Raw genomic sequence first — 20,089 nt, 5'->3', positions numbered from 1 at the left:
ACCTGCCCGTCCTCCTAGGTCATTCCTCCCAGGGTTAGCGTTGGAAGCTAACTGCTTCTTAACTAAATCAGGGACCCAACTGGAAGACCAAAGTCTTCCATTTGCCCCTGGGGGCACGGAAATCTCACAGCAGTCACCCTCCCTCGAGGCCTGGGGCAGGGAGACCCTTCCTCAGAGAAGGAAGCCTTAAATGTGCCACCTGGGGGATGTGTGGAGCCACTAAAAGGAAGTCTCCCTGGGAGGCAGAGACGGTATGTGAGGCCCAGCATCTGTGATTTCTTCTTTCTTCTCCAGAAACTCCACTCTGTTTCTCTGGGCAAAAATCCGCTTTATCTCCACACATGTTCGGCCCTTGGTCTCAGGAATGACCACGTAGATGTAAACAGCAGTGAGGAGGCAGATTCCGGCAAAGATAATGAAGCTGTAGGCACCACTGACCTCCTAGGCCAAGAGACAAGAAAACAGGAGGGGACGGAGGAAGAAAGGAATGCCGGGGACAGCTCTGGGTGAGGGCTCTGTGAGTCACACAGGAGTTTCTCAGTGGCCAGTTCTACTTTACACCCAGAGGAGTGGAAGAGCTGGACAACTGGGTCCTGCCCTCACATCAGAAAGGACTCGGCCTTTTAACAACAGGGACAGAATGTCCTCTAGACTTGACCGCACACCTTCAGAAACAGAGGAAGGAGGTGGACGTGGGGGAATCGTTCCCTCACCCTGGCTCTAGCTTGCTTTGCACTTGGCCGACCAGAGCCCCTACATAATGAACGCGTCACCGCCTGAATGTGGGACCTGCCTTCAGTGGTGGGAAACTGGCGTACTTACAGTTTGGTTGAAGTGGCGCCCTGTGTGTTTTATGGACCTTGGAGAGTCGCCCCCCCTTGTCGAATTCGCAGATGTTCTTAGCAGACGAGGCACCCCTGCCTATTTCCCGGAGCCCCTTCTGCCTGGGGCGGGGCGGGGGAGGCAGGGGGTGCAGGAATTGGGGGCAAGGGGCCGCCCCCCCCCCCCCCGCGCCGTGCTCCCCACCGCATGTCCCCACTCACCTGGATGGACGGGAACACGAAGCCCACGATGACGCTGGTGAGCCCGAGCACGGCCCCGTCCACTGCGAAGGCGGCCGCGAGGGCTGCAGGAAGATCTCGGTCCTCACCACGGAGGGCACGGGACCTGGGGGCAGAGAGCGCAGGACCAGGGGAGCGGAGAGGGGCGTGGAGGGCCCTTTAGGGGCACAGTCTGTTCCGGATGGCCGAGGGAGGAAGTTCACATCTCTCCTCCTGGGTGCGCCCATAGCTGAGCTTCGAGCTGAGCCTCTGAGGGCCTCAAGGTCACACCAAGGCCGCTCTTCCCCGTGGTGGTGTCATTTTGAAATTCGCAGACAAGGGGAGGGGGAGCAGAGCTGAATGAGCGCTTGAGCGTGGGACGTGCTGCCCCCTGTGGTAGATCTGGGGAATGGCAGGCACCTTGCCTTGGGGCAGTTTCTCAACCTTTTTTCATTCAGGAGTCTTGTCTAAAATGTCTAAGGCCATTTTTCCCCCTTAATCACCATCCCTCATGAAATTATAATACAACAGATATACTTTATATCCGTTTATATACAGTAGGTCTATCTATGACTTTATATATTCATTATATATTAACATATTATCTATATTCTTTATTACAAAAATAAGATTCTCTCTCCCCCCAGTTAATTTCCGACCCTTGAAGATGGAGAGGAATTCAGAGCCCCGGAATGAGCTGCCCTTGGGAAGTCAAATGGGAAACTCCTACAACTGGCGAGGAGGGGGCCCCTTCCTCAGGGCTTTGTGCCCTAAAGGGGTAGCAGTGAGGGAAGTTATCGACGCTGCCCTCCCTGGCCTCCTGCCTCCTGCCCCCTGGGGCCAGGCAGCCAAGCAGCTCTTTAGGAGGTAGCTCACATGTCAAATCAGTCCACCATCTGATCCCACATCTGCCGGCACAGCTGATTACTCCTGGTCTTCCAGGAGGAGCCCGAGGCCCAGAGAAGCACAGTGGCTTCCTTTGGGAAACGCACAGGCAGTAAGGGGTGGAATGGCCCAGAACCCAGGTCTCCTGACACAAACACCAGCACTGCTCCCACCAGGCCCTCCTGCCTCCATATTGGAGGTGTGCCGGGAAGGCTTCCTGTCGAAAATCCCACTTAAATATCCTTCAACACGACGGTGTCGGTCTGATTCACAGCTGCATCCCCAGTGCCTGGCGCAGCAGGTGTTCCATCAGCGTGTGTTCAATGGATCAATACCTTTATTTTGGCTTATGGACAGCTCTTTCAAAACCAAGATTCTGCAGGGAATATTCTAGTCTTAGGAGTCAGAGGGGTCTTTCCGCAAGCAGTGGGGACTGCGTTAGATTCTCAGGAGGACACACAGGGGTGGGGAAGCCTGGAGTCTGGACGCTACCCCCAAGGAAGGTGGAAGTGAAGGCCCAAGGCTGCCAGCACATGGACACGGGGATAAAGCAACACAGGACTGTAGCTGTAGGCCAGGGGACCAAAGACAACTGAGCCCCGGGTGGGCTGTGGGCTTGGAGGCTAACGTGAGCATGTAGAGGGTTTGGATGTAAACTGAGGGGCCCCCAGTAGGGTCTGGCTGGCAAGAGCTCCCTCTTTGCAGAGGCTCATCCCCTTCTTGGGCACTGGAACTGAAGCTGGGCAACTCTGGGAGCCACAGGAGATTGGGGGGCCCCAGCCTGGCCGTGGCACTGGTTGGAACTTAGTAAATGTTTGTTGAATGAATGAATGAATGAATGTGAGCTGGAATGGCCTTTCAAGAAAAAGGTAAACTGAACTGAGAATTCCAGTGTGGGTGGGGCTTGTGTAGGAACAGGGGAAAAGGTGGAGAGAACATCATGAGAAATACCAGTCAAGGGCATCCATTCATTCAACAAGTACCGGGCACCTCCTGTGTGCTGGGCCCTGGAAGGAGGTGGGGCATGCAGGTACTCACTGGGCCCGATGGAATGTCCTGTGATGTAGGATGATGCCAAGGTAAGACAGCTCAGGGACCGTGCTCTGTGGGGAGAGGCAGGGCTGTCCGTGCCTGAGAGGCCCAGGCCTGGGACCTCTAAGAGCCTGAGGCCAAGAGCCCCACATGCGGACAAGCCCACATGCGGGCCTCACCTTCCTGCCACAGGAAGGAGCCACACCTGGATTTCTGAGCACCTGCGTGGGCCTCCAGGGCTCTGAGGGCAAGAGAGGGAAGATGAGACCAGGAGTGAACCTAGCATTCTAGTCAACGGGGGCGTCCGGGAGCTGTACCTGATTGAGAGAAACGTAACAGGAGGAATGCCGACCACTTATTTATTTTCTGCCCTTCACAGATGCTAACCCACTGAATCTTCTTGACATCCCTCTGAGGGAGGATAATATTGTTTCAATCCTACAAATGTGGAATCAGAGCACAGAGAGCCTGAACACAGACAAAGAGGACACTGGGTCCCTCAGGGGTCAAGCAATGGCCCAAGTCAAATGATCAGCAGCAGATGGAGCTGGGACCCGGATTCTGCACTCTCTGCTAGAATCCTTCTAGAAGGCATCAGACCAGGAGAGCTGGCAGACCCCTATCTCTGCTCCCCACTACCAGGGCAACAGATGACACATACTCAGGGTGAACAGACCTCAACCAAACTAAGTATGCAGGTAACGATTTCACTACAGTTATGAAAAACGCTGAGAAGGTGGGGTTCGTGCAGGGCTGGCGGTGGAGGTGAACCAAGAACGACTCCTTCAATGAAGTTGTCTCCAAGGGGCAAGGTGAGAGATGAGCTGGGGGAGGGGCAGCCTCCTAGAATGGATGACTTGGGGATGAAGAGCCAGCCTGGCCGCTGAGCAGAGGCGTGACGAGCTCTGATTCGCGCAGGCAGGCAGGGTGGGGTCCATTTCAATATTTGAAGCAAGAGAGGAGTTGGCTGCAGCTGGAAGGGATATCCTGGGTCTGGTGCCACCTGGGTAGCTGCTGGTTACGTTTTCAGGCAGAGCCAACAGGACTGGCCAATGGGTTGGAAGGAGAGAGTGAGTGAGAGAAAAAAAGTTACCGGGGATGCCACCAAGGTCTCCAAAAGGCAACTGGCAACTATCTCTATAGATAATGTCCAGTTTTATTTACTTCTTTTTACCTAAGTCCCTAAATGTTCTAAGAACTTAGATTATTTTCAAATGAGAAAATAAGGTCTTTAAAAAGGAAACTTTGATTAAACCAAAACAGGACTGTAACTAGCTTTTTAAAAAAAATCACTTCCTTTTTTTTTGGTAAAGATTTATTTATTATTTATCATTTATTTATTTTTGACTCCGTCGGGTGTTAGTTGTAGCACACGGGATATTCGTTGTGGTGCACGAACTTCCCTCTATCTGTGGCACGCGGGTTCCGGAGCGTGTGGGCTCTGTAGTTTGCGGCACGCTGGCTCTAGTCGAGGTGTGCGGGCTTAGTAGCCCCACAGCATGTGGGATCTTAGTTCCCTGACCAGGGATCGAACCTGCATCCCCTGAATTGTAAGGCAGATTCTTTACCACTGGACCACCAGGGAAGTCCCTGTAACTAGCATTTTCCTCGATAGCTGCATCATCACCCTTCACCTCGCCTGTTCCTCCACAGGCTCCCCTGCCCTGCTGTTCCCTGAACACAGCCAGCTTTGTCCCCCTGAAGGTCCTTGCACTCACCCAGGAATTAAAAAGGAAGTCATGATGGAGAGGACAGCTTGGCAAAAAAGGTGAAGAATGAAGACATTGTCTCTGAATTACAAGAATAATCTCTTCGCACATTCTCATCCTCACATACGATTGCAGTTTCAACTACAGACGGTACCCTGACTTAAGAAGGTCCAAAATTTTCAAATTTACCATGGTGGGAAAGTGATACACAGTCGCTAGAAACTATACTTCAGGGAGTTTCCTGGTGGCACAGTCGTTAAGAATCTGCCTGTTAACGTAGGGGATGCAGGTTTGATCCCTGATTCAGGAAGATCCCACATGCCACGAATGGCCACAACTACTGAGCCTGCGCGCCTAGAGCCCGTACCTGAGTGTAGCAACGAACACCCAACGCAGCCAAAAACAAATAAATTTATAAAAAAAAGTAAGAAACTGTACTTTGAATTTTGATCTTTTCCCCGGGCTATCAATAGGCAGTACGATCCTCTCTTGTGATGCCAGGCAGCTCCCCGTCAGCCACATGATCATGAAGGTCAGTGACAATCACGCTGTTTTTCACTTTCTGTACAGTATTCAATAATTTACATGAGACATTCAACACTTCATTATAAAATAGGCTTTGTGTTAAATGATTTTGCCCAACTGTAGACGAATGCACGTTTTCTAACCACATTAAAGGTAGGCTGGGCTAAGTGATGATGTTTAGTAGGTTAGGTGTATTAAATGCTTTTTTTTTTTTTTTTTTTTTTTGTGGTACGCAGGCCTCTCACTGTTGTGGCCTCTCCCGTTGCGGAGCACAGGCTCCGGATGCGCAGGCTCAGCGGTCATGGCTCACGGGCCCAGCCGCTCCGCGGCATGTGGGATCCTCCCGGACCGGGGCACAAACCCATGTCCCCTGCACCGGCAGGCGGACTCTCAACCACTGCGCCACCAGGGAAGCCCCTGCGTATAGTTTTAATTGTAAAGGCACAGTTACTGCAAAAGCAACAACAGGGCAGAAACAGCTGAGGATATACAAAATGCTGTCTGCTTTCAGAATATTTCATACTATGGCCATCCTATGTATTTTCAACATTTTTGTATAACACGTATAACAAAAATATGCTAAGAAAATGACAAATTAGAGTGACGTATTTCTTGTTGGGCGGCCTTTTGTGTTTTAATCTCGCTCTGACACTGTTCCCAGTTACTCCATAGCCTCTCATTGCTTCTTTTCCTACTTCTTTCTGATCTGGGCTCCAAGATATTTTTAATGGTAGAGACCGACATGCTTGTTGACACGTGTTAGGATTTCAAGATGAGAGCTCTACCCCATTTTGTACTCGCGGCACACATCAATCAGACCAAGCTCACCTGCCAGCACCTCACCTTCCTTCATGTCCCCCATCCTAACCTTCCGGTTGGCCTGTGAGTGGTGTTCCTACTGCAGTTAAGGTATCTTTCTCTTCGTCTTCCCGCATACGAATGCGTTTGGTCCCTGGTCATCACTTATCCTCACGCTAGTGTAGAGTCTGCCGTCCACGCCGACCTCCGTCCTCAGTTTCTTCTGCTTGTTGAATGGAACGACGTCCGATCTTCCGTCTCTTTATTCTACTCTAGATCATTATTGGTGGACATCTTCTAGTGCAGTGCGCTTAAACATTTGCATATTGAAATATATGTTTTATGGAACTTCTTGTTTCTCCTTTACTTCATGGTTAGGACATTCGATTTAATTATTTATTTGCATGTACATGGGTAGGTAATTGAAGTCACCCACGAACTCTACTTCAGGACGGGGCGTTACATTGCACACGAAGGGGGCGTGGAGTTTGACACGCAGAGTTTGAGATCACTGGCCCTAGCGGTGTGGGTTCTGTTACAGGGACCTCCCACCCCCGCTGTTCATCCTCCCCTGCGTGCTCCGGCCCCCGTCCCACCCCTCTGCGTGCTCCGGCCCCCGTCCCACCCCTCTGCGTGCCCCGCCCTCCGCCCCACCCCTCTGCGTGCCCCCGCCCCGTCCCTTCCGGGCAGAAGAGCGAGGTCCGACCTGGAAGCTCAGCGCCGAGACGCGGATGCCTTAGCCGACCAGCAGGAGGCGCCGCCTACCCAGCCGCTCGACAGCGCCTGCCTGGAGGGGAAGGACGGGCGATGAGGAGCCTCGACGGCACCAGGCGGGGGGCGCCCGGAATTCTTGGGCCTGGGCCACCACTATCTCCTCAGCCCCTCCTTAAGTGCCCGCTCGCCCCTGCTGCCTGCTCCGTGGAACTTAGGCCCTTATCCCGACGGGAACTTGACGTTCGTGCCGCAGACTCTGCACCACTACTCCTCCCTGTCTCAGGCATCTACAGACCCCGGGTCTAGGCTCCTTGACCACCTCTCCCCCGCCAGCCCCCCGCACTGTAATAACTATGTTTTCTAGTTTCTGCGTCTGATGCTTTGACATCTGGGGGCCTTCCTGACGCTGGAGGGACTGCCCCCCACACACCGTTAGCCGGTTTCTAGAGATAGCAGACCGCTCAGCTGTGCGTGCGCCTTTCACATGGAACCCGCCCGGAGCCGCCCCCACCCCACCCCACCCCCTGCTCCATCAGGCTCTCACCTGCCCCCGCCGCCCCCAGCCAGCGTCCCTCTGCCTTATCGCCCAGGGCAGGTACCAGACAACCAGGAACAGCCCGGCATTGGTGCCCGGGAACCGCCTGAAATCTTTCAAACTAGGCAGTCCTAAACCTGCTTACCCTGCCTTGCCTGTTCCTTCCCACGGAAACCATAAGAAAGGCTCTTGCCCACGTACTGCTGTCCGCCCCCCCCTCCCCGCCAGATGCTTCTCCATGTGGCCTTGTGTGCACCTCTCTCCCTTGGGAACCGTGAGCAACGCTCTTTTCAGTGGCAATCATCTCACACCCCCGAGATAATAATAATGCCTACATTTTAACATAACCCCCTCCCATTACCTGCTGCTTCAATTCACGTCGAGGCCGCCCAGAATCTGGCCTCACTTCATGAGGGTCCCTCTCACCCCCAGGTACTTTCTTTTCCACTGTCAGGACACACACCTCCTGATCAGCCGGTACCTTCTCGAATATTCCAAGCTTGGACAATGCTTCGTCCGACCAGCATGCCTGCCTTCCTTCTTGTTCTAATGCCCTTTTCATTCTACTCCATCCTCACCTGTAGCACCCACAGCAGTGCTACCAGCAAGGCATCACTGTCACCCCACGCCAGGCCCTGTACGGTCACTTTACACGTCCCCTCCGTCCTTCCAACAACCCTACAGACGGGGATTATCACTGCCATTCAGTGAGGGCCCAACAGGAGCAAAACGGCAATCCCAGGATTGTATAAACGAGGTAGAGGTAAGCCCAACGTCTCCTTCTGTGCTTAGTACCCAGACACCGCTCCTCAGGGAGAGAGAGGGAGGCGCCCCTGTCTTTCTGGCTTGGCTTTCTCCAGGTAGGATGATGGGGAAGAGGGTCCTAGTTATGACGATGTACCCTAGAGGAGGAGGGCTCTGAGGACAGAGGGTGGACCCTGCCCTAGAGGAAGGCGAGGGGCTACGGGAATCCGCTGGAGGAAGGGGTGCACAGACTCCCGGGAGGGTGGAGAATTGGGCCTGGGGGCCTCCCAGCTCCTCCCATTTCCGGCTCTTTTCCTTCACTCGGCCCTCCCCACCATGCTGAATCCTCTGAAGTTTGATTGGGGCTTAAACTGGCTCTGGGGAAAATACAGATAAGTAATAAATAATTTTTTAAAACACTTTTAAACTCCAAGGTAACTCAAGAAACAGGAACTAAAATAATAGTGAGATAACTCGGAAAAGTTCTAGAGAAAGGACCATCATGGTCACTTGACCTTGTAAATGTCTATTCACATTTTTTTTTTTTATTTTTGGTACACGGGCCTCTCACTGTTGTGGCCTCTCCCATTGCGGAGCACAGGCTCCGGACGCGCAGGCTCAGCGGCCATGGCTCACAGGCCCAGCCGCTCCGCGTGGGATCTTCCCGGACCGGGGCACAAACCCGTGTCCCCTGCATCGGCAGGCGGACTCTCAACCACTGCACCACCAGGGAAGCCCCTGTCTATTCACTTTTTTAACACAGGCATAAGTGGTTCAGATTTTAAATATAAAACTCTGAAATAATAGTTTTATGCCAACAGTAACAACACGTGCATCAGTATACTGGGTATTTCAATCACCGTAACCATTGTACAAAGGAAGAAACTTGAATTTTAAGGTGTTTAAGTGGCCTGGTTAAGGTCACACAGTGGTAAGTGTGGGCACGTCCGAAAGTCTGTGTCACTCCAGTCACCCCAGGAGCAGTGCCACCAGCAGTGGACCCTGGGGGGCTCTTCTCTGTCTGCGGGGCACCGACTCAGAGATGCCCAATGGGAGGGACGCTTGTGGGTGGCTCACCAAGATGAAGCTCATCCCTGTGTTCACCACGCTGGCACCCACTGTTACGGGGAATGAGCCCCTCCATGCCAGCCGAGGGAGGCGTAGATCACGTCCGCGTAGTAGCTGACCTAAAACAAAAGCACAAGGGCTGCGAGGAGAGACCTGAAGGCCCAAGCCGCTGACAGCCTTCCTGACTCAGTCAGGACACACAGTCCTGAAAGCCTAGGGGACCCCTTGGACAGGAAGGAGGCAGTAGGTGGGAGAAAAGAGCCGTGACCTGAAGACTTGAGACCTGGGATGGAGGCTGGCTCTGCCGGAGCCCGGGTTATAGCTCTTCCCCTCTCGGGGCCTTAAGTTCTGCATTTGTAAAATGGGACCCCGAGAATTTTCCCTCTGTCGCTTTGTTAGTCTATGATCTCAGGCCCCACAGAATGACCCCTCGCCTCTCATTCCAGGCCTAGGCAGCCCCAGGCTCAAGCTTCTCTCCTGGCCCAGCCCCAAGGATGTGGGCAATGCAGCACTTCTGAAAGCCACCACGTGCCCTGGCTCCTGCCTGAGCTGTGTACCACTCGATGTCTCCCGCTGAGCAACCGTGAGTCCCCGAGGGCCTGATGCCATCACTTCCTGACACTTTCCTTAAGCACCATATGGGTTACGCATCTAGTCTCCGACATTTCTGGAAGCAGCCTCCCAGCCCTGTTTTTGCAGATCTTCACCCTTCGCCTACACCATCAATAGATACAATTATAGCAAAAGAACTGCGCATACCACGTTGACCCTGCAGAGCTGCTGGCCGGCCATGGGCAAGACGATGGAGACCAGCTGCCAGTGGACAGGTGGACACGTGAAGAGGCTGAGCACAGACAGTGGCCCTCGGCCCTCTCGGCCTGGTCCTCCACGCACATTTCTTCCATCTCGTCCTCCACGTCTGCCCAGCCTCTCAGCTTCCGCAGAGCTGTGGGGAGCAGAGCGGTCCCCTCCTGTCGCTGACAGCAGCTGACCCAAGGCTTAGAGAAACACAGGGGCACAGGTCCCCAGGAGCTCGGCCCAGCCCTGGCCACAGGCTCCCCGTTTTCCCAGGGCAGGATGCTCATTGGACCCCAGCTAGGTCCCCAACACCATGACCGTGTCCCCAGTCACAACCCCACCCCCACCTGGGCAAGCTTGCAGAAGTCAAGGCCCACCAGCCATGATGCTGGCTCTCACCATGTTCTCCACTGGACCAGACCTCAGAGTTGCCCTGGACTCCCCAGTGCCAATGGCACCTCTGTCCCGTCCCACTGGTGCCTGCGTTGTGGAGTGCATTTCCCCACCCTGCCCCCTGCCCGTTCTCTGCTTCGGGCACTAGGGAGGGATGTTTGGCGGGCACGGGGAGGCGGCTGGGAAGTGAACATGGTGGGAGGGTCTTGACAGAGCAGCCTGTATCTCCAGTACCTTGTCGAACTTCTTCATCTCTCTTCTGAATCAGGGTGGACCTGGGGCTCTCGGGGAAGAATGGCAGAGGGGAGCCAAAACAGTGCGGGGACCCCCGTGAGTGCTAAGAGCACCGGCCAGCCTGGAAGGACCCAACACTGGGGAACCCCTGCCCTTCAGCTGACCTTCCGCATGTCCCGGCTCTGTCCTGACTCTCCTCTTACAAACTCACTCACCCACATTGTTCCACCCCTCCGTGAGAGCCAAGGACAGCAGGGACCTAGTCCTTGCCAAGATGTGGCTGCCCAGAACCCACCCACAGCAGGGTTCCACATTTTAAAATGGAGAAAATAATTACAATTTTCAGAAGATCTGCTGTTAACTCATTCTGCAGGAAGAGTATTGCTTTTCTTAGGAACAGCATATGATTTAAAAGTGTGAGCCTTGGAAAACGTGAACCCATGTCTTGTTTCCTAACTTTATGGCTGGAAATGGCATAATCTCTGCCTTGCTGGAGGCTGGGGTCGAGGAGGGTGCTGGAACCAGCACTGTGGCTGTGTGAGCTCCTTCTGGAAGGTCTGGGTTAAGGAGGCAGCACTGAGACTCATCTAAGCCTTACTAGCTATGATGGGAACTGGAAGAGGCATTTTACTTCTCTAAGCCTCGGTTTTCTCATCAGTAAAATAAAGATGATGGTGATGATGATGGTGATAAAGTGCCCCCTGAAGAGTGGTGAGGGGTGACAGGCATCGCACACTAGGCATCACTACAAGGCAGCTGTTGGCAGCAACGGGCCCAGCCTGGCTTCCCCTTCAGCTGCACTGGGGTAGTTTGGGAATCGTTAAAACTAATGACCTTTCACTGAGCACGACTGGGTCCTGAGTCTCTTCAAGGTACTCTGGGGAATACAAAGTCATAAGTCCACCCATTAAGGAATTCCTGTGGAATTTAGGTAACTTGAAAATGTTTACGAGGAAAAAAAAATAAAGAAACCCCACTGTGTTCTTGTGGGCCTTTAATGCTGGCCTGCATTCCAGCCACACTCTCGGGGCCATTCTCTCGCCCACTCCCCCAGAGGGCCATTTCCCCCTTTCTCCTCTGTCCTAAAGCTTCCCTCCTGCTTCCCCAACCCTCCCTCTCAGGCAATGGCCTGGCCACCTTCCACTTGGAGAGTAGAGGCAACCATCCACCCACGTGACAGTGACCGTGGCTGTGCGCCTGCCCCTCCTGCATCATTGCCCTCGCTGCAGGACCATTCGCACAGCGTCCCAGCTGAAAAAACAAAGCGAAACAAAAAACCCTTCTCTCCAGCCTGCTTCCCCTTCCAGCTACCCCCCAACTTCTCTCCTTCCTTTACAGCAAAACTCCCAAGAGTCGTGTGTGCCCCTTGTCTCCGATCTCCTCCCAGCCCCACGCACAATTTGTCCCCATCGCTCACCCAAACTGCTCTCGTCAAGGTCACCCGTCTCCAAACAAGCCACACATTGCCCAACCCAAAGGGCACCTCTTGGCCTCACCTCACTTGATCCGCCAGACACGTGGGCACAGCCGAGCCCCATGTGTCCAGACCCTGCCCCCTCGGCCCCCCCATAGCTCCCACGCTCCCTCTCACCACCACCCCCGGACCTTGGTGAGCCACAGGTACCTGTAGGGTTGCCCAGGATGGCTTGCAGGCCGAAGATCTGTGCTAGGAAGATTCCCACGATGACAAACACCTCCATCATTGTTCCCAGAGCACCCCTAAGGTTCTTGGGAGCTAACTCTCCCAGCTACATGGGAAGGGCACTGTAGGAGGTGCCTGGATCTAGCAAAACAAAAACCAGGGGAGGAGAAAAGAAACAGTCCCAGCCTCCTGGGGCCCCGGAAACCTGAGATTTAATTAATCTCATAGTCCCTGATTTCTCTGTGGCATCAGCACCACTGACAGGCAGCCTGTACGCCCCCCACCTCCCCTCCACGGAGATGGAAATTGGCCACGTGGACTTAGTTCGCACTAAGAAGGAAACCTTTCCAGAATCCTCAGACTCCCAGGGGACACGGCAGGATGTCCTCTCCTTCCTAGCTGCGGAGCTGGGGCCACTTGTTACAGGCGAGACTGTGTTCCTGGGATGTGGGACTGAAAGATAGGTCTTTTGCTTGGGATTATTTTCTGATTTTTCTGAAGCACAGGTTACTTGTATCACTTTTGTTTTTTTTATAGAAGAAACCACCCTAGTTAAGAAACCTTGGTCCCCTGCTGACAGTCCCCAAATTCTGTGCTCTTTTGCTTGAAGCTTCTCACCCTCCGCGTGAACTAGACACCTTCCTTGGAAGATACCTTGTAAAGCCTTATCAGTTTGTACTTCAAGGTAAAAGTGTGTTTTTAAAGATCTTCCCCTGATAGAGTTTGTTAAATAAGGGGAAGGGGAGAGAGAACATGAGGTTTTCGAGAGTCTGGGGATGGAGACAAGAGGATGCCCCCAAAGGGAAAAGAGCCATTCAGAACCAGGAAGACCCTGCTGCCCCTGCTTCCCGCCTTGGCCAGTGTGTCTGACTCAGACCCTTCTCCCCACAGCTGACCCTGAGCATGGGCTTGGGGCTTCAGCCATCACTGTAGGTACCTGCACAGAATCCCAGTGCCACTCGAGAAAAGATGATCAGCTCGGAAGGTTTGGTCACTTTGCTGACTCCCTTCGGGATGGCGGGATGGCAGGGATGGCGAAGTCTTTGTTGATCAGCAGTGTTCCCTTCCTGCAAGGACAGCAGAGCCCAGAGGGCATGGGGGCTGAGGCAGCAGAAGCTCTCCTGACACCAACTCCTATTCTCCAGGGCAGCCGTTACAGGAGTGCCGGAACGTGCCTGAGAAAGGCTGATGGCTGGGAAGCGCGGAAAGCAAGGACCAGTGGGCAGAGGCCCCAGGAAGGGAGGTTTGGGGTCAGCAGGGGTGGCGGGAGGAGCGCGAGCATGCTAACCATTGGAGCTGACTGAAGACAGTGAGGAAGGAGGAAGGAATGGGCCTGCCTCTGCAAGGAGGGAGCTTCCTATCACTGGTGGTATTCAAGCAGAGAGTAGGCCGGATGAAGACTGTCAAGAATGGTGAACAGGGGAACCCCACAACAGGTGGAAGACAGAGCTGGATTAGATGATCGCTAAGATTCCTCCCAAGGCTGAAAAACCATGAGTCTACGAAGTGGGGGGAGGGAGTGTCTGAAGAATAGAACACGCTGGATGCCCCTGCCTGTCTCCCAGGATCCATAGCTACATTCCAGACTGTGTTCTGTGCCCCATGCTGACTGGCATCGGTGGCTCCCTTGCCCCCCTCATCCCCACATGTGGCTTGGATTTTGCCAAAGGAGAAAACAGCAGTGGATCAGGAAGGAAGATGGTGGCCCAGCTATAGGGTGGCTGCTGGCTGCACCACCCTTGGTGATCTCTCCACACGCTGCCCACGTTCGAGGACCATCAGGGCCCTGAGTGACACAGGTGCATCATCTCTGAGGCCAGGAGTGGAGGAGGGGGATCTCTAAACAGAAACCCAGACACCCCTCCTGGGGGGACAGTCGTAAGAGTTCTACAAAAGTCCCCTTCTAGGCAACACTGAGGACTCATCAGATACACAGACTGGTTTTCTCAGGCCACTTTTCTCTTCCTGGGGTGGCCATACCTCTGAGAGAACTGCCATCCAAGCCCAAACTCAGAGCAGAGGATCAGCCAGCCCAGAGGCTGCAGGTCAGGAGAGAACAAACAGCCCACACGAACCCCTTCCTGGTGACCAGGAAGCCTTAGCTTAGCTCAGGGCTGGTCCTGGCCCCACTAGGGCAAGGCCAGCTCCACCGCACCAGCTGGTCTCAGGGTCCTCATCTGCAAAATGAGGGCAATGATGAAACCATCTCTGAGGTCCCAAGTTCTGTAACTCTGGGTTCAGACAAGGAGGTGGGGGCCAAGCTGCTAGAACAGTTCAGGCACTCTTGGTGTAGCTGAGAACAGCACAGTGTGAATTACAAAAAAGCCTGGATTATGGCATAATTGCAAAATAGTGAATGTTTCCTTCATTCAAGTATACAACGAATAGCAAATTAATTGTTAATCAAGTATCTATGAGAAGAGGTCCTATGAGTCCTGCTTTATACATAATTAATTTTCAATTGCCAATATTTTCATTGTTTTTTTGTTTGTTTTTGTTTGTTTGTTTGGCTGAGCCTTGCCATTTGTGGGATCTTAGTTCCCTGACCAGGGATTGAACCCTGGCTCTCGGCAATGAGAGCTCGGGGTCCTAACCACTGGACCACCAGGGAGTTCCCCAGGATTTTCCTTTATGCATGAATACTGAACTGGTATGGTTCTTTAAGAGCTAGTTTTCTTTAGAGGACTTGCCACTCCTCCCTACAAACTGCCGGCCATGGCACATCAAGTCCAAGTGCAACTGCGAATTCCCAAGAGTGAGATCTGGCCATATGGGATTCCGTGCGGCCTCGCCCTGAGGACTTGGCTCACTCCCTTCCTTCCCGGGAACCTTGATCTGGGCATCCCTCCTTATCTGCAGAACCACGTCTTGGCAGCAACTGGGCTTACGTGTAAAGATGAGTGAGTCTGTGCAAACCAAGCAAAGTACAAGAACTATTCTTCATTCTCAAACAAGACACAAGTCAGGGGCACATGGACTGACTCGGTCTGAACCCCAAAGCTCAGAACAACACGGATGAGGCTGCACGGGGAGAGGCTGCAGCTGTTACAACTTGGAGCCATGGGTCACCTGACCTCGAATCAAACCCAGTCAACAAGCATTTATTGAACACCTGCTAGAAGTGCTGAGTATGGTCAAGACCTTGCTCTCAAAGGCTGATCCATCTCCACGGGGTGGACAACAGAGGGGCTGCTGTTCCCATGCAGCTGACAAGGGGAAGAAATCCCAAGGAATTCAAGGACTTGCTTTAGGGTCAGGATGTCTATGGCAAAGTGGGGGCTGGACTTCAGGCCTCCTGCTTCTCAAGGTCGCACAACTCCCCACCACGTGCACAAGTGCCAAGAGACAACATGCTTTACTAATATGAATTTTGAGTGACAACAGCACCCTTCTTCTTTACCTGCCTCATTTGTCAACCAGCAGGCCAATAAGCAGGGACCCCACCAAGACGCCCAGAGGAGACATGGACATGGTGCAGGACCACAGCAGCAGCATGACTTTCTTGTCCATGAAGGCTCCGTGTCGCTCAAAGTAGGTTTCATTATAAAAGGACTTCAAGACCTGGAAGACATTGCCCCATCCATAGACAATCAGGTAACTCATGAGAGACCAAGAAGTAATGTTCTCAGTTGCCCCTGGTCATTGTCCTGAAGGATGTGTCTATCAATACGCTCAGGACACAATTGATTCTCTGTTGTTACCTGGAGATAAAAAAAAAAAAAAGCCTACAGTATGATGGGGTGAGATGAGGAACCAGGCTGCTCAAAATGTTAAAAATTCACTGTTGGGAATTCCCTGATGGTCCAGCAGTTAGGACTCCAAGTTTCTACGCCAGGGGGTGCAGGTTTGATCCCTGGTTGGGGAACTAAGAACCCACATGCTGAGCGACATGGCAACAACAAAAAAATTCACTTTGCAGAAACTTGCTGTGCAAGAGGCAACATAAGAAATATTGTTACTTCAAGACAGTATAGTACTGGCACAAAAACAGAAACATAGATCAGTGGAACAGGATAGAAAGCCCAGAGATAATCCCACACACATATGGTCACCTTATTTTTGATAAAGGAGGCAAGAATATACAATGGAGAAAAGACAGCCTTTTCAATAAGTGGTGCTGGGAAAACTGGACAGCTACATATAAAAGAATGAAATTAGAACACTCCCTAACACCATACACAAAAATAAACTCAAAATGGATTAAAGACCTAAATGTAAGGTCAGACACTATACAACTTTCAGAGGAAAACATAGGCAGAACACCCCATGACATAAATCACAGCAAGATTCTTTTTGACCCACCTCCTAGAGGAATGGAAATAAAAACAAAAATAAACAAGTGGGAGCTAATGAAACTTAAAAGCTTTTGCACAACAAAGGAAACCATGAACAAGACGAAAAGACAACCCTCAGAGAGGGAGAAAATATTTGCAAACAAAGCAACTGACAAAGGATTAATCTCCAAAATACACAAGCCCCTCTTGCAGCTCAATATCAAAAAAACAAACAACCCAATCCAAAAATGGGCAGAAGACCTAAATAGACATTTCACCAAAGAAAATATACAGATTGCCAGGAAACCCATGAAAGGATACTCAACATCACTAATCATGAGAGAAATGCAAATCAAAACTACAATGCGGTATCACCTCACACCGGTCATAATGGCCAGCATCAAAAAGTCTACAAACAATAAATGCTGGAGAGGGTGTGGAGAAAAGGGAACCCTCTTGCACTGTTGGTGGAGTGTAAATTGATACAGCCACTATGGAGAGCAGTATGGAGGTTCCTTAAAAAAACTAAAAACAGAACAACCATATGACCCAGCAATCCCACTACTGGGCATATATCCTGAGAAAACCATAATTCAGAAAGAGTCATGTACCACAATGTTCATTGCAGCTCTATTTACAATAGCCAGGACATGGAATCAACCTAAATGTCCATCGACAGATGAATGGATACAGAAGATATGGCACATATATACACTGGAATATTACTCAGCTATAAAAACAAAACAAAACAATATTGAGTTATTTGTAGTGAGGTGGATGGACCTAGAGTCTGTCAGACAGAGTGAAGTAAGTCAGAAAGAGAAAAACAAATACCGTATGCTAACACATATATATGGAATCTAAAAAAAAAAAAAAGTTCTGAAGAACCTTGGGGCAGGACAGGAATAAAGACGCAGATGTAGAGAATGGACTTGAGGACACGGGGAGGGGGAAGGGTAAGCTGGGACAAAGTGAGAGAGTGGCACTGACATATATACACTACCAAGTGTAAAACAGATAGCTAGTGGGAAGCAGCCGCATAGCACAGGGAGATCAGCTCGGTGCTTTGTGTCCACCTAGAGGGGTGGGATAGGGAGGGTGGGAGGGAGACGCAAGAGGGAGGAGATATGGGGATATACGTATATGTATAGCTGATTCACTTTGTTATACAGCAGAAACTAACACACCATTGTAAAGCAATTTTACTCCAATAAAGATGCTAAAAAAACAAAAAAGAAATATTGTTACTAATTGTATGACTTTGGGCAAGTTCTACCTCTGTAAGTCTTAGTTTCCTCCTTAGTTATAGAAATAATATATATCCAATAGAGAATTTAAGAGCTTCACTGTGATATAGGGATGGTACATTGCTTGACTGAGAAAAAAATGTTCCTTCAATGGTAATAATGATAAGTATATTAATATAAGCCATGAGCAACTACTGCAGTACCTCCTATAAAGCAGAATTAAGTGTAGCTATAAAGTAATGAGAGTGATTTTTTTTTTTTGCGGTACTCGGGCCTCTCACTGTTGTGGCCACTCCCGTTGCTAAGCACAGGCTCCGGACGCGCAGGCTCAGCGGCCATGGCTCACGGGCCCAGCCGCTCCGCGGCATGTGGGATCTTCCCGGACCGGGGCACGAACCCGTGTCCCCTGCATCGGCAGGTGGACTCTCAACCACTGCGCCACCCGGGAAGCCCAATGACAGTGATTTTTAAAAGTAGAGCAGGACTCATACACCCAAATGCATGGGAACAGACACTGGGTCCTGTTCTTGCCCTTTCAGGGACCTTCTTCCTGTAACTATTCCCTGTCTGTCCTGCATCACTGGTTCCTTTATTTTTTTGGCCACGCGGCATGGCTTGTGGGATTGAAGCTTGTGGACCCAGGTTCAATCCCTGACTTGGGCCCTTCACAGTGAAAGCACCAAGTCCTAACCACTGGACCACCAGAGAATTCCCAATACACCTTTCTTTATTGCATCCTTCTCATCACAATACAAACATGACTCTTGCCCTATAAAACCCTAACACAACCCCCCTTCTCCCTTCAGTAAGCTTCATTTTTTGTTCCCCTGTACAGCAAAACTCCTTAAAAAGCTGTCTCTCCTCCACTCTGCCCATTCTCCCCGAACCCACTCCAGTCAAGCTTTTGTATCAACTCAGCTGCTCTTGTCAAGGTCACGCATGCCCTCCATGAGGTCAAAGCCAGTGGTCAACTCTCACGCTTCATCTTTACTCGTCATCAGGGCCTGTCCCTCCCTCCTGACTCACATGCTTTACTAGGCCTTTGGGAGACTCTTTTTCCTTTGCTTCCCCTCACCCCAATCCTAACCCCTAAGGGTTTAGTCCTTGACTCCATCCTCTTTGTCATCTGCAAGTGGTCTTCCCAGGGGAAAGGCAGTGAGACTAAGGCCCAAAGCGACTGGGCAGGGAATCCAAGCCCATCTCCTCCCACCCGCTTCCCAATGTGCCTGGAAAGGATGACATTGTGGGGGGGGGGGGGGGGGGAATAGCCCACAGCTCTAGTCATTCCCTGGTCTGCAGAGGCCGCCTCCCAGGACTACTAGAGGAAGGCAGCTGCTTCCGGAAGAAAGCTGGTGGCTTCCGGAAGAAAGATGGCGGCTTCCACACAGCAAAATGGCCGCCTTCTCCTGCCCACCTCTTGCCCACCCACCTTGTGCAGTGTATTAACCACAGCGATGTTGCAGCCGTATTGGAAGGCCTCGCCAAAGGCTGTGCTCGGCGTGGCCAGCACCAGCGTGGATTAGAGGCGCTGCGGGAGAGGAGGTTTACGGTCAGGGACTGGGAGGTTAGTCCTGGGACTTCCGGAAGTGGGGCCGAGGCTGGGCTGGAAGTGGGGGTGGAGGACCCCAGGCCATGTCCAGGGGAGTGGGGGAGGTGCCGGAGGTTGGGGGGAGTGGATGGCATCATTTCCTGTTCCTTGAACGAATCCCCCTCCTTAAAGATACAGCTATGCGTCTCCTCTGGGCCTGGCCCTGGATGAAGTAGGGGAAGCTTCAGGAAAAAGGTCCAGCGTACTGTGCCCTTGAGGAGCTTATATTCTAGTGAGGGGAGGCCAACAAAACAAAAACACAGACAAGTACGAGACCTCCAAATAACGATAATGCTATGAGGACAATAAAACAGGTAATGGGGTAGAAGCCAGTGGGGGACAGAGAAGGGGGCTTTCTGAGCAGGTGCCTTTAAGCTGAAACCTGAAAGGGTGAGGTGGGCCTGTGAGCTGCTGCGGGAGGAGTTTTCAGACAGAGGAAGCAGCAAACAGAGGCATGGCTTGCCTTTCACTCCTGGACAGGCCCTGGGGAAAACCAAGGCAATCACGTTTCCATGGCTACCGCAGCACCCAAGGTAGTTCCCGGGAACTGACCCCCGGGGCCAAAGTCTGAGGAGGGGCCAGCAGAACTGGGGCAGGGTCTGTGGCTGCCTGAGTCAGTGCCACCCAGGGCTCCACCACGGTGCAGAGCCGTGGCCCCAGACCATCCCCCCCTCTCTGCTTGCCTGTTACCTATACCTCTGACCCCCACCCCCACTATCTGCCTCACTGCAGACAGCCCTCAGCCCTGTGCAGCCAGCAAACCGGCCAGGCAGACAAAAGCAGGATTTGGGCAACTTCAGAGGCTGGGGGAACGGGACGGGGACAGGGGTCTCCCACACTTCCCTAGAGCTGGACTCAACCCC

General features: G+C 52.2%; 1 protein-coding gene across 1 annotated transcript; it reads right to left on the bottom strand.

Moving 5' to 3' along the window:
* Positions 1-219: 219 nt before the first annotated feature.
* Positions 220-19,157, bottom strand: SLC2A7 (solute carrier family 2 member 7; the record flags this gene model as incomplete). Its single annotated transcript, XM_027108312.1, is given in 17 exon segments — positions 220-441; positions 1,044-1,117; positions 1,120-1,167; positions 2,964-2,992; positions 2,994-3,028; positions 6,696-6,776; positions 9,060-9,109; positions 9,112-9,169; positions 9,810-9,907; positions 9,910-9,996; positions 10,476-10,546; positions 10,548-10,596; positions 12,100-12,252; positions 13,055-13,145; positions 13,148-13,184; positions 15,518-15,678; positions 19,068-19,157. Coding segments are annotated over 17 exon segments (1,434 nt in total), but the record flags the coding sequence as incomplete, so codon positions are not given.
* Positions 19,158-20,089: the final 932 nt, after the last annotated feature.

The sequence above is a fragment of the Aethalodelphis obliquidens genome, unplaced genomic scaffold, assembly GCF_003676395.1.
Source record: "Aethalodelphis obliquidens isolate GAN/ISIS:26980383/991018 unplaced genomic scaffold, ASM367639v1 scaffold9, whole genome shotgun sequence".
Lineage (NCBI taxonomy): Eukaryota > Metazoa > Chordata > Mammalia > Artiodactyla > Delphinidae > Aethalodelphis > Aethalodelphis obliquidens.
This window is presented reverse-complemented; position numbering and strand designations above follow the sequence as displayed.